This window comes from Pteronotus mesoamericanus, unplaced genomic scaffold (assembly GCF_021234165.1).
Source record: "Pteronotus mesoamericanus isolate MK-2021 breed Mesoamerican mustached bat unplaced genomic scaffold, CSHL_Meso_final contig_20, whole genome shotgun sequence".
NCBI lineage: Eukaryota > Metazoa > Chordata > Mammalia > Chiroptera > Mormoopidae > Pteronotus > Pteronotus mesoamericanus.
The window spans coordinates 63,347,290-63,362,406 of record NW_026555085.1 but is presented as its reverse complement, the minus strand read 5'-3'; the positions used below and the strand labels follow the sequence as shown (position 1 = coordinate 63,362,406).

Genomic DNA, 15,117 nt, shown 5'->3' with positions numbered 1-15,117 from the left:
AACAAATATTTGTCTTTTGAAAACAAGTCATATTTGTTTAATAATATGAAATATAGGTACTAGAAACAACAACAAAAATATATCCAAAGTTTACTTTGCAAATCAAAAAATTGATTAAGGATATATGCCACAAGAGGTCACTGTGAGAAAAAGAAAGAACTGGTATGCTTGAATCACAAAAGCCTCGCATTTGTGAGCTGAGAGCAACCTCTCCCTCCCCTCTCCTCTCTTCCCCCTCCTTCTCTTCTCTCTTTCTCCAGACCTCCCCCCATCCCCCCACCCCGCCAAAAAAAAAAGTTCCCAAATTTGTCAGATGTGCCCAAGGTCACAGAGCAAGGTCAGATCTGGAACCCAGGTTTCATAATTTTCAATTCACTGCTCTTTCTACTATACCACAGAGCGTTCCATTTCCATTTTTAAATTAAATTTATATTCTCTGAAAATATTTAACTTTTAGGCATAATTTAAATGTTAAAAAAATTGAAGATACACTCAGGCAGTCCTAGATGACAAACATTTTGTGCTCCAAATAAAAGTGTAATGGCTAGCCCATAGCAGGATGATATACCTGCTTTCTTTTAAGTTTACATTAAATATAGAAATGGTCTATAAAGGACATAATTTCTCTTTAGCTAGAGCTGATACTTACAAGTACTTGCTTTGAAATATCTGTACAAAATTTAAAAAAAAAGCACTAAGAGACTAGTGAAAGTTTTACAGCAAAATTTTATTTGTCAAATACAATATTTGCTATGAAAATCATAAAGGATGTATATACATGTGGCCAGGGTTACGCACGAACACCCACACGTATGCCCCTCGCTCCTGCCGGCTGTGGCACGGGCTGCCCAGTGGATGTTCAGTGCTGATCTTGCTGGACCTTTACTACTGCCCCAAGGTTTAGCTTCTCTGAATATCATTTTCCATAAATAAGTCCTTTTTCTTTAACACTTGATTTAACACTTCTTTTTATCATACAAGAAAAAAGATCAAGCTAACCTTCTAAAAGATGTCAAATTAGCTAATACTTTGAAACAATTACTTCATTTTTATACACGTAAAAACAGCTCCAAGAGCAAATGTCCCTAAGCCAATCAAACAAAGAAATGGGGATGAGATCTTTTCTGTCAACACTCTCAGAGTTGAGATGTAAATGAAGAAGATCTTAAAGAAGATAGAAATAAAGGAAATCAATCCTATAAAACGATAAAATACCAAAAGTTTGGCAGGGTGTGAGGCTGGAAGTTTCCATATTTACCACCCCTGGAAAACACAAGAAAGTGTGAGGACAAGAGAAGCAAGTCCTTCTTTTCACCATTGTCCTAAACAGTTGTGGAAATCAAGCAAGACAGTTGTCAGCTAATGGCCTTTGAAAGTCACCAGCCTACCCTCCCTGAGGACATGGCCAGTAAAGAGGTTGCCTTACTAAATACCACTATTGTGTACTCATTTCTTAGGGGAACAGAAGAAGGATCCTTCTCATTATATACAAAAGCTCAACACTGCTGGGTTACCCTGGTTCTCAAGAACAGCGTAGGATTGGAATTGACCAGTACTGTGTATGACCATCTTAGTGCCGTGATTGAACGTGCAGGCTCTGGACCCAACTACCTAGGTCCAAATTCTGGGTCCAGCACTTACCAGCTAGGTGGACTTGGGCAATTTGTTTAACTTCCTGGCCTTGGTTTCCTCATCTTAAAATGAGGGCAATGCCTCTATTTAGTATAGTGATTGGTACATTTGAAGAACTTAATAAATTGTCAATATTATTTTTTTCTTTAGGTCTAAGTCAACAAACACCTGTCTGAGCAGCCCAGTGCTAGATGTTATTGTGATAAAGAATATATAAGGAGATGCCCTAAAAAAGCTTAAATCTACTATGAGGAACTGAGGGACTTTTTTAATGGAAAATTCCAATAGAGTCACGACACAAGTACTAGAATGTGAGATTCAGCAGGTTACAAGAACTAGAGGGATACTGGGAAGGAGGTGAATACTGAGAGGAAGAAGTGAACCTCAAAGTGGGCCTTAAAAGAATAAACGTTGAATCAGCAAAGGACAGGCCTACTCTCAGGAGAGGCGCAGGAGTGAAGGTGAAGAGGGGCATGACGGTGCTCAGGGCAGGGGTAACTGCACTGGGCCAGCGAGACAGGAATGGAGGGTTTCTGCCGGGGGCGGTTGGAAGCAGCCGCCTGAACTGGGGGGTGGAGTCAATGGACCTACATTAATGGGCAACCAGAGGCAGTCCTTGGTTCCCAGACAAGTGAGTAAAGATGGGATTTAGAATTATGCAGTGACAATTATTTAGGAGAGTCAGGAGAGAAGTTAACGAGGACTAATCCTTTGAGGGTGAGAGGAGGACTCAAGAAGAAAGAACACACTCAAGAGATCCTATAAAGGAAAAGTTGATAGGATTTAGTGGTTGATTTCAGGCAGAAGGACAAACAGAAGGTGGCCTAGGAGGAACAGGATAGTTAGTAGGATTACTATCAACAAAAATGGGGAGATTAGCCCTGGCTGGTGTGGCTGAGCAGACTGAGTGCTGGCCCGCTAACCAAAGAGTCACCAGTTCAGTTCCCAGTCAGGGCACATGCCTGGGTTGCGGGCCAGGTCCCCAGTAGGGGGCACGCGAGAGGCAACCACACATTGATGTTTCTCTCCTTCTCTTTCTCCCTCCTTCCCCTTCCCCTCTCTCTAAAAATAAATAAATAATATCTTTGAAAAAATGGAGAGGTTTGGGAGTAGAACAGTTAGATGTGTAATGTAAATGTGAGTTTTGTCATATTGAGTTTCTGATGAAAAATGGAGCATCTACAAAGGAGATGTGGAAATCAGGAAAAGAGCTCTGTTAAAAATCAAAGCAGTATACACAGACCAGGGTCATCAGAGGACTGGCCCAAAGACTGGATTCAGAGGACAAGACTGTCATGGGAAAAGGACAAAAAGGGGAAAGGGAGTCCAAAGGAAGAACAGAAATTAAATGTGCTGTCATGTAGTCCGAGCAACATGGTGTGGAAATGAGCATGATTAACAGGTTCAAGAAGATGACGACTCAGGAAGGTCCTGTCTGGCCAGGGTAAACCAGAATTTTGGGTTGAGTCAATGGTCTTAAAAAAGAAAATCCCCTCTTTGCTGAAAAAGAGATGATCTCATACTCAATGGAAATCTGTCTTCCTAAAACTTCTACCCATTGGTCTTGGTTCTTCTCATCAGAGCCACATGAAACAACTCTATATCCTTCTTCTTGACAATTCAAATACCTAAAGGTGTTGCATTCACCACTTAAAGCCATCTCCTATAACTTAATAAATCCCATGGTTCTACCACTTGCTTATTAGCTGTGTGACCTCGGGTAAGTTTTTTGTACCTAAGCTTTGGTTTCTTCATCTGTGTTTGAGGGGGTGGGAAATAATGGCATGCCTCAATGTAAGGTGGTTGTGAGGATTAAATGATATAATGTGGAATTGCTTAGTATAATTCCAGGCACATAACAGTTAAGTATTTAAATGTACACTATTATCACAGCTGCAATCATTGACAAACTTCTCCAGTCCCTTCAACTCTTCCACATCTGATACGGTTTTAACTGTTCTTGTCAGCCTGTTTAGTGACTCTGAGTGTCAGTTTGTCCAGATCCCTTTTAAAGTCTGGAACTCAGCATTGAGCTAATGGTATGGCCTGAGGAGCAAAGAGGAGATGTTCTAAGCAATGCAGCCTAAAACTATATTAGTGGTTTGGGTGGTCACATCACAGTGTTGGCCAGTCCTTGTCTTTTCTTACACATGCAGCTCATTCCTATTGATATCCTTAAACTTATTCTTATTGCATTGCAGTATTGTATTTGGTAGAGCGTTTCTGCCTATCAGATGTTTTTAGATCTTGATGCAGTCATCCAGTATCATTGCTCCTCTTCCCAGCTTCCTGGTCTGTGTTGTTAAAGACCATTTTTTTTTTTTTTTTTTACAATGATTGCGATGTACCAAGGATAAAATAATTCCAGAAATTATTCCTTAAAGGTATTCTGTGAAATTCTCCTTAGAGGTAGAATAACACCATTTTATTAGTGAAGATAGCTTCATCTACAAATAACAAAAACCCAATTCTTGCTGACAAACTATAAGTGAAATTGACTGGCTCATCGAACCCAAAAGTCAGGCGGTAGGGTGGGTTTCAGGTATGGTATGATCAGGGCTTTGGCTCCATCTCTGCACTCTCTCAGGTCTGCCCTTCCTGTGGTTCCATCTGTAGTCAGGTTGGAGTCGTGAGGAAAGCAGCCCACCTGTGTCATGCAAAAGCAAGGCCTTCATAGCCCAGTTATTGACAAGGGTTCTATGTTTCACGCTGAAAAATCAGAATCGAATTTTGTAGCCAAAGCAATGCCATACGCAGACTGAGTTACTAATGCCCATCCATGAATTGGTCACACTAGCAACATCTGCTTGACCAAGTATACATCAAAAATAAAAAATATATATATTTATTTAAAATTATTCTTAAATTCAGATTTTGCTACAATTCAGACAGTTCTTCCAATTATTATGACTAAGGATTTTTTAGTCAGGGGTCAGCAAGTTTTTTCTGAAAGACCCAGACAGTATATATTTTATACTTTGTGGGCCAAGTGGCAGAATGTAGGCTGTTATGTAGGTACTTTTATAACCATTTAATAGGGAATGATTTAAAAATGTATAAACAATTGTTATCATAAGGGCTGCAAAAAAATAAAAAAATAGGTGTCTGGCCTGATTTGGCTCCCAGGTTATAGTTTGTTGACTCCTGCTTTGAGCAATAACTAGATACTAAGAAGTAAACTGTAAACTAAATGGAAGAACTTGGAATTAGGCAGGGAGGATAAATTTATTTCTATTTGGGAAAAAATAACATGTAAAAATGGAAAAGGAAATTTTAAAGGATGCTTATGATAAAAAGGACATTTGTCAAAGTTTTGGTTAAGCTTTTCCTTGCACTAAGAAGATGACACTTCATTTTTAGAATTAGCCTTGACAGTATAGATTTAAGTCAGGTATTAAATATCTTAGACTTTGTGGCCACACCATATCAATCACAACTACTCAAGCTCGGCCAATGTAGCGTGGAAGCAGACATAGACAATAGGCCAATGGATGAGTGTGGCTGTGTTCCAATAAGGAGGACTTCACAAAAACAGCTAATAGGCTGGATTTAGTCCACGGGCCTTAGTTTGCTGACCCCTGCTTTATAGTCTCTTTGATTCTTTGACTGTGATTTGGAAATGCCCTCAACCAGGGATGGCAGTCCCTTCATCATGTCTTTATAGCCTGAAGTACTAGATACATAGTTTCCAGCACTCTGTCTTAATAACATTAAAAATAGAATTCTACTTAAACAGTTACACACAAACACAAGGAAATTAAGGGACATGCTTTTACAGGAATGTTCATAAGACCAAAATTTTAAGAAAGTCCTCCAAAGTATCTACAGCATTCATCAGCTAATGGCCCAAGATTTAAAATACATACATTTAAAGATGATACACATATGCTAAGTACCTTTTTCAATAATCACTAACTAGTTATTATTCAAGTTCTATATGTATAAGCTTGCTTAGACATTGCGTGGTAGCTAACCATGTTAGCTTAGCTTAGTTAGGCTTAAATTTCCTTAGCTTAGAGTAAAGGCCCAGTTTCATGCTTCCCTTGACCTTGAGAGCTCCACTGTTTGAAGGAACCTCACGGGAAAAGCCCTTGGAACTTCTCACTGCTGCACTATGAGAACTTCAGCAGGTTGCTGTGACTGTCCATTCCAGGGTGTTACTGTGCAAACTCATTGACATCACCATCTCCCCGAGACCTGCTGCAAATGTTTCCCAGTGGTCATCTCAGTCCCAGGCCCTCCCTTCTCCAAGTGTCGTCCACACTGCTGCCAGGGTCTCCAGTGCTGCCAGCCTTTCGGCGGCCCCCTGTAGTCTGCAGCCTCAGGACCCATGCTCCTGCTATGTCCAGGCCACCTGCCTTTCTTTGAACCTGCCGACAAGTCAAATCCCCCCATCTGCTTATGCTGCCCCTTTAGCAAAGTACACAACACTTTCTCCCTATTGAAGATCAGCCTTGGGAGGCATTGCAAAGCCCCAAACCCCAGGAAACCTTCCATGATCTTTAGTCAGAATTAGGCCCCCACCTCTACAAGCCCAGGACCTTTCTTTCAACTCTCTTCTCCTTCCTCCATCATCAGAGGAATCATTGTGTGCACACAAATCACCTGGGTATCTTATAAAAACGCAGACACTATTTCAGCAGTTCGGGGGTGGGGTCTGAGATTCTGCATTTCTAACCAGCTCCCGGTGATGTTGACGCTGCTCTCGCAGGGCCCACACCTGAGCAGCCGCGCCCCCTACGTAGGCGAGCTCCTTAGAACAGGGCCCACTTCTGCATCGCCCAATGCCCAGCACCACGCTCTGCTCACCAGGAAAGGTTTACACACGCAAACTGTTGATTAAGGTGGACTCTACCAAGTCATTCTGGCCAAGGCCCGTCTTTTCCAAATGAAAACAGTTTCTCGGCCACATTACCCTCAATTTCTTAAAAGAATAATGACTTCATTATTTTTGGAAAATGATATATTTATTATTTTTTAAAACTAGGCAATATAAGAAAGTACAAAGAAAATTATTTAAAAAATCACCCCGGATCCCACCACCCAGAAACAAATATTGTCAATACGTAGTAAACATCATTTCAGACATATTGTGCATAAAAAGGTAAAAGAATGAAAGCACAGAAGGGGGACTTGGAGGAAGCACAGGTAAACGATACATATAAATGGGATCACAGTACATGTCATTGTCATTTAAAAGTGTTAAGTATAAATTTTACTTGAGTTTAACAGAGAAACAGAAATTGAGGTGAAACTGAAGGAATTGTAGAACTTCAGATGAATGGGTCTTCCCAAAAGATTTTAGTTTCTAAAAGATTTCTCTGAAGTTAAGAAAAAAAAATAATGAAAAACATTAGGATGCTGCAATCATTCTTTTTAAACAAGATATTTCAATTTCAGACTGTAGCTGCTGAAAAACCTATTCCCAATTATGAAGTGACGTAATTAGTACTTATACTGCCTCCCAAGTACTGGTTCTGATTATGCAGGTTACTATGCCGTCATCGAGGGTTCTGTCCCATAGCCACCGTTCTCGGAGTTGTTTCACTTTAGTTCAGTATGAAAACAAAGTCAATACTCACCACAAATGCATTTACCATATCTTCTTCATTTCTGAGCTTTGAATTTTGACTCACCATTTTTGTTGTCTAAGAGTTTTTCCAGAAAGTGCATGAGTACTGTAGTGCCCGAGTTCATTCACATTTGAAACTGTCCGTCTGTTGCCTTTTTCACTGAAGGCTGGCAATACAATTGTTGGGTTATCCCTCTTATGCTTAGGACTTCATAGACATTACTCTACTGTCTTCTAGCACTGAGGGATGCTTTAATAAAGCCAGAGGCAGCCTGCCTTTTTCTTTATGTAACTGCTTGTTCAGCCTGCATGGCCAGAGGGGACCGCCTTCCATTGATCCCCCCAGTCAACAATTACTAATTGAGAGTGTAAGCGTATTGGGTAGTGTTCTAGTGCTGAGCGCTGTTGGAAATTCTTAGTATGGATTATTCCATATCAAATTTGTTGTGACACGATGTGTCCGTATGAGCTTCAGATTCAAATCTTTATCTCAGGAAGTCATCTTCTGTTTTATGTCTTAATATTTTTCGGTTCTTTTCCATTCTCAGTGGGTTGTTGCAAATATCAAATGAGTTAATGTATGTAAATCATTTGGAAGAGTGCCTGGCACTTATTTCAAAGTAAGATAGTACTGGGAGGAGGAGGAGGAGCAGGAGGAAGATGATTCTCTCCCTCAGGAAAACGTGCCATGCCTCCCATATCTACCTCAATCTCTCTAATCATTTTCCTATCTTCTTATTAATTTCTTTTTGACCTGTCCACTAGGTCTCATTGCATTTTCAACTGTTTTTATTCTCATTTTTAATGTCTAATGTGGCTTTCCTCTCCGCATTTATACATTTTCTTTCATTGTTGAGAACTGCAAGCATACTTTTCATCTCTTATGTAGGATTATAACCTCTAATTTGAATTCTTACAATCCAAAGAAGAGCTCTTTTTTCCCTCTTTTAAAAAAGAGATCAATAACATTACCTATAATTTCTTTGATGCTATGAAAAATTGTTTTAACTCTTTCCTTGTGTTTGGAGAGTAATTTCTTTGCGATTCATTTTCTTCATCTGTCTTTTGTTAAGTTCTTTACATACCTACAATCAAGTCCCATATTAACTCTAGTCCTAATACTACTTATCTTTAAATAGAGCCATATATTTGTTGAATAATGAAAAGGATTCACAGAGGGAGAGAACTGGGGTGTGCTGCACCTTCATTCACTAAGTCTGTTATTTCTCTTGATTTGGACTGCGTGTTCCCTTGGCTTGTGTGTTGCAAGTTGCTGCGACTCACAGAAAAGCCCTGTTGTGCTCCTTGAGTTCTGATCATCATACTACCCACCTTCAAACACACATGTACACAGGCGCACAAATTAGCTGGCTCACATGAAATGAGAGCATGTCGCCCTCAGCTTCATTCTCCCCCCCCCTTCAGTTGCTTCATGATCTGGATCTTATATGGGGCCTTTACAGTGGCTTCCTCACTTCTCCAGTGGCCTTCCCACACCTTAGACCTTGTTTCTTTCATTAAAGACTATTGGGTACACCTTCCTGAACTGAGAGACTGTTTTATTGAAACCTGTTTCTTGCTCAAGGTCTGAGGAGGTGTCTGCTCTCAAATTACCTCTTGTTTTCATCTATAGTTTATAGAGTCTGGCAGGTTAACTAGACTCTTTTGGTTGCAATATTCCAAGTAATGAATACCTAATCTGAAGTACTACAAGCTGGCCCTGCCAAAATAAACAAATAAAGGAAAGAAGAAAGGTAAGAAAGGAAAGAGGAAGGAAGGAAAGAAAGGAGGGAGGGAGAGAGGAGAAAGAAAGGAGTAAGAAGAAAGAAAGAGAAAGGAAAAGGAACATATTGGTTCAAAACAGAGCAGTCTAGAGTGTGGACGTGGTGGTCTCAGGCACAGCTGGGTCTAGGGGTTTATATAGCATCCTCGAACTTGGCCATTCTCTCCATTCTGTTTGTTTAGACATTGGTCACTGTTGGCTCTAAGACAACATCATCTTTATTGCTTGTGAACTTGGAGAAAAAGCACTTTCCCGAAAGACTTTGGCAAAAGTACCAGGGAAGAATTCCATGGGCCTTGCCTGGATCATGTGACCACATCTGAAACAAGTAGTACGGCTGATGGGTTGGGGAATTCTGGGTAGCCATCTTGGGGCCACTTTACCACCTCTAGGAAGAGGAGCAGGAGAGACAGGGACAGGCCTCCTGCAAACATGGACTGAGCAGGATTTAATATACAATGCAAGACAGCCTACTTTCCAAAGGGTGTTGGTGGTGGGACAGAAGCCATAGTGCAGTGTAAAATTTGTTTCTTGGTTTGTAGTTTGGAGTTGGAACCATTTTTTCCCCTTGTTTCATTGATGCCATTTATTTCTCTGTTTTTTATTCTTTGTTGCTTTGATTGGGCTTCTGCAGAACACCTTTGCTCTGCCATCTTTAACCAAAAGCCCTCTTTTCTTATTTTTGACTCAAACAATACTAACAGCACTTGATAGTTTAAATATAATCCTTTCAAGCCTTATTGATTATTCTACAACCTTCGGAGACAGCTGGGAGGAGACAGGAGTGAAGGAGCACAGTTATTTCCAAGTTACAGATTAAAAAACTGAGCCCCCAAAAGTGCTGAGAGACTTGCTGAAAAACATATAGAGAAATCATGTGGCTGAGAGAATAACCACATCCAGGGATTCTGGATCCCAGCAAAGAGTTCTTGACTCTCTACAACTGACTACTCTTGGCCTTTCCTCCTAAAAATTACATTTCCAAACCACAAACGTTTGAACAATATTACACAGAAAACCTTAAAAGGTTTTTTAAGCAGATATATAAAGGATTTCATCAGAATGAACCACTGGAAGTATGGATGGATGGACAGATGGACAGGTGGACAAATGGAAGGAGATTTATACATATACAGGGGTTAGCAAAATTAGGTTTACAGTTGTGAGTACAAAACACAGAGTTAATAAAGCTACTGTAATAAGCATAACCTGCATATCTTTTTCCACACAAACAGCTATAAACCTACTTTTGCCCACCCCCATATATACAGTTTAATGAAAGCTCTTTTCAATCCATATACCAAAGTAAGAGAAAATGGAGTGTTGCTAAAGAGCAAGCCTGCCAAACTTTAAATGAATCCTTAAACGAACACACAGAGACTGTTGTAATTGGCACACTGTTTTAAAATGATAATTTGTTAAGTGCTTGAGAGTGTCTTCTCTTTTGGAAAGTTAAATAGTTCCCCCAAATCTTGTTTGCCATGATACCTTGCTTAGCAAATCCTTTTCCGTCACATCCAGCATAAAGTTAAACTGCAGGCCCTCCTCCGTCTGCGTTATCTATATTCTAGATTGAGGGTGCACAGACCAATGCTGCGTCACTGAAAGGAACTGCTCTGTTCTCTCCCCAGCCCGAGCTCCCAGCGTGAGGCGCAGGACCCTGGCAGAGCAGAGCGCGCCCTCCCCTCCTCTGCCCCCCTCACACAGCCTGCTCCTGCTTTGGTCATCTCAGGCCTCTCCCTTTTCTAATGGCATAGTCCCTTCTCTCCCTTCTTCTGACAGCCCGGCTCACTGACAAGCCTCCTCATTTTTCAGTTTATGGACGAAAGATAAAAAAAAAACACGTTAATTGAGGGTAAGGCTTTAACATCAAAACTGGGAACACTCCACTGCAAAGCAAAGATCACTTCTTGGAATTATTCACTTAAATGTTTACAAGAAATAATTATCAAATGTCCCAGATTGATTCACAAATGTAATTAATGAAAGAATTGCTAATAGTTTCCATTTGCTGGTTTGTTTTAATTTTACTGTATAAAAAATTTTTTTGGCACCTCAACAAAATCCCATTCAGTGATTAAAGGAGGTAAAGATTCATAAAGCAAAAATGTTATTGGAAGTTAAACTTGCCAGGGTATACTGCAAACACAACTCAGACACAATCATTACATGATACAAAAGTCATGCTAACAAAACAAAAAGAAAACAATTAAAAATTAGTGCCAACGCCTCATAATTTTGGACAGCCAGGAATAAGTGCGTCCAGTCCCTAATTGATTTCTCCTTTGCTCTTTGTGGGATAAAATATGTAATTGAAAATGCCTTTGCTGTCTCAGACGGGAGAAGACATAATGAACTCTGGCTTGCCAGATTATTCTGCAACATCTGAAGGTTTGCAAAAAAAATAAAATAAAACAAAACAGCTCTTGTCTGGTTTTCCTAGTCAACTTTAATTACTGTAAGGATGGGTGCAGCAGGATAAATATTTCCTTTTCACTTCAGTGCTGAAAGAAACACAAGTTCTCTGGCTGCCTTTTATGTTAAAGCTCTGAGGCCTGTAGCCTATTCTTACTCACCAACTGGAAAAGATTTGTTGCAATGGCCAGTGTGATGTTTTGTGCTCAGCTCCCAAAGTCCCAATTTGAAGTTTGTTCTCTTCCACTTAAGGAGACATTTCATTTTTCCTTTCACTTAAAAAATGTTCTGAATGCGAAGTGACATTACAAGGACTACTAGGTTGCCTAATATAAATGCAGCATGTGCGACACTCCTCAGGCTGTGTTAAAAGATGAGATCAGTTCAGCTACACTAACCAGCCGCCAAGCTGCTGGTTTGGAGAAAAGTTTTAAGCACGTAACATGTGTACAAACCAAAGTCAGGCCTGAAATCTAAAGTGAGGGTAACAAGAACTTGGTCTTAAAATGGCCCATGGAATGTAATCTTGCTCGGCCAGTTTGAACTGGGCAGTTGTCCATAATGACCCAATGGAAAGTCATAGAAAAATATGTTTGAGTGACCCTGTCCAGTCTGAGACTTTCTGCTTATCTTAGCAGCGTTAGTGGCTGGGACTAGAAAACCCAGCCTGCTCCTGCCCTGGCCCCCAGTTATTCAAGGCCGCCTTGGAAAAACACCAGGTAAGAATCCACGTGGGCCATACCATAAACATTTCTTACAAACCCTTAATGTGGTAGGATATTTGCTCCCGATTTTCTGGGCAAAGTCCTAGAAAGCCCTATCTAGGAACATAGTATGAACTTAGGGGCTCCCAGGTAAGCGGGGGCGAGGGGGCCAGTGGGTGTGATGAAGGTGTCAGTGAGAATTGGGGTGAAAAAGAAAGTACTATCTAGGAACGTGGTATGAAGTAAAGCAGCTCCCAATCATTCATTTTATGAGGGATTAGTAGAGGGATTGTCTCATAACCAAAATCTACAGGACTCTCCTATTTTTACTACTAGTTTACAAAATAAATATTTTAATCCAAGTTTCTACTGAAGAAAAAAATAAATTAAATGCCTACTCTTTTGCGGAGTTAACAATGGTAAGCCAACCAAAAGGGAGCTAATGAGATTCCAGTCCAGGCAAGAATCCCAAATAACATAAACAGAATCATCAGTCGTCACTCAACAGTGGGCTGGAACAGTCCAACTAAAGCAAAGACTTTCTTCTGACAGTCCTATCAGAGCAGCATTTTGGCAAGAATGAATAAATGTTTTCCTAAGGATTAAATGGAGATGATGTAAAACCAACTCCATTTAGCTGTGAGAAGAAATCTTTGCCACTCATGTATCATTAATTTAAAATTTGCTTTACATAAAAGAGAAAATGCAAGCCAACCATAAACATAAGATAGAAAACAAACTGGTAAATGATATTGTTATCCTCACCAGAAAATGATATAGAAAGAATACTGACCCTCCGTTTCTGAGAGGAGATGGCAAAGATGTTGTCCCTTTGAACAGTTCCTGTTCCTTGCCTTCACTGAGGCCTCCCTCATCTGTTGGCTGAAGCAGGCGGCTCTTCACGAGGCCAATAGCCTTTGATTCTGCCACATAAATCCCATTGATTTTCATCATAGAGTTCCCCATCCTAACTGTTTCTTTGGATTCCACTGTCTTCTTTCCTGTAATAACAAAGGAAATGTTTTGTCAAAGCATTTCTTCTTTTAGGAATCACCATCTTTCAATTATTTTTTTCAGTCTAAGAATTTACACAATTTGACAATTTTATATTGCTTATAATCAAGTCTGCGACTATATGGATAAAACCTCCTTGGACATTCAAGACCTCACCCCTATTTTAGGCCTGGTATCATCAATGGAGCAGGTGAAATGAATGGAATCTTGTTGCTATTAGCTTGGAGTCTACCTAAGGCAAACACTTGAATTTAGGCTTATGAACTACCTAAGTCCCCATATATACTCTGCATCCCATAACAATAACTCCTATTCCTAAATTTGATCATGTTCGTAATTTTTGATTCAAAAAAATATTTATTGAGTGTCCTCCTGATGTCAGGCACTGTCCGGGGCACTTGGGATGCATCAGCGACAAAACAAAAATCCCTGACCTCATAGGGTTTACATCTTAATAGGTGTATACAGACAATAAGTAATCCACCATAAAAAAAATAAGGTATATAAGATAGTAAGTGCAATGGAAAAGAGCAAAAATAGAAAAGTGGAGAAGGATAAAGGAGACTAGGAATGGGGGTAGGTAGCAAATTTGAACAGGGTGGACATGGTAGACAGACCCTTAAAGGAGGTGAGGCATGTAGCCATCAGATGATGAGGGACGGGGTTTCCAGCAGAGGGAGGAGCAGTTGCGGAGGCCCCAGGGCAGGAGCGTGCCCGGCATGCTCAAGGAACAGCAGGAATGGAGTGTGTGAGGGGGAGACGAGGAAGAGAGGTGACCAGAGGGGCAGGGCTGGGTCCTGGAGGCTAGGAGGCCTTCACCAGGTGATGAATGGAAGGGTGCACTGAAAGCCCTATAAGGTTTGCTAAAGGGGAGTAAGGTAGAGTTGCAAAAAGATGTCCAGTCTTAGAACTGAAACACCTGTCTTGCGTATGACTGCAGCATCTTCGACTTGTAATAAAACACTGTTTCTTCATCAGCAATTGACATTATGCTGCTGCTATATTCTAGTCTGTGATAATTTTTTTTTCCCAGAAGGGAAGGGGGGAAGAGCTTCACATAGAAAAATACTTCTGCAAGCTTTTCCAAAATGACTCAAGCCTTCCTTTTCTGCACTAGAACCGAAAAAACAATAAAAACCAACAACAAAACCACCTAGTCTACTTCTCTGACAGAACACAGTGCTTCCAAAACACTGAAGTTTAAAGCTGAAAGAAACCACAGAGACTGGCTAGGCTAATCTTCATTTTTTTTTTAAGATGGGAACTGAGAACCCAAAAGGTTAAGTGACTAGTTTAAGGTCACAGAGGAAGTTCGGGGAGAGCAGGACTATACGGTGGGAAGAGCGTAGGCTTTGCATTTCATCAGACTTGGGGTCAAGTACAGGCTGTGTGAGTGGGGAAGGCTACTCAACTTTTCTCTCACCTTCCTCAATGGTCCCCACCCCTTGGGGGTGTGGTGAGAGTTAAATGATATGGCCTAGTGACTTACATGGCGCCGGAACACTCAAAACGTAGACGTTATCGTCATCATTATTAATGGAACTCAAGAGTGCTGACTCCTGGTCCAGGGCTCTTTCCATAGCTCATGCTCCCTTGAGGATCTTTACTCCTGAATCACAAAGCACCTATTTTGTTTTAGATTACAGAGCATCTTTAGCCTGTGCCTGCATTTTAGCATCTGCTTCTTTCATTCATTCACTCCATAAATATTTATTCAGCATTCATGGCTGTGGGTCAGGTGGTGTTCTAGACCCTGGTGGTCCAGTGGTGGCCAAGAAGCCCCAGCTGAGTTCTAGAGGGGAAAACACCCCCACACTCGTAGGTGAAGGAGCTGCATGCAGCCCTTGTATCGTCACAATCTACAAGGTGAGCTCATCAGTTACAGTGAAGAGGCGCCCTGGGGCTCCCCCTACTCCTGCAGGATTGCCACCATTAAACTTAGTGTGAGTGAGGATGCTCTGTCTGCTTGGCAAATATCTGCAGCACATGGCACTAAT

The 15,117-nt window shown here is 40.8% G+C and overlaps 1 protein-coding gene across 1 annotated transcript in view; it reads right to left on the bottom strand.

Annotated features, from left to right (window-relative positions):
• The window catches only part of ARMC2 (armadillo repeat containing 2), a 94,598-nt gene that overhangs the window by 65,843 nt on the left and 13,638 nt on the right, over positions 1–15,117 (bottom strand). The window contains exon 4 of the mRNA XM_054568884.1: positions 12,900–13,107. Coding sequence (XP_054424859.1) covers positions 12,900–13,107 — 208 coding nt within the window. The remainder of the gene's footprint in view (positions 1–12,899; positions 13,108–15,117) is intronic.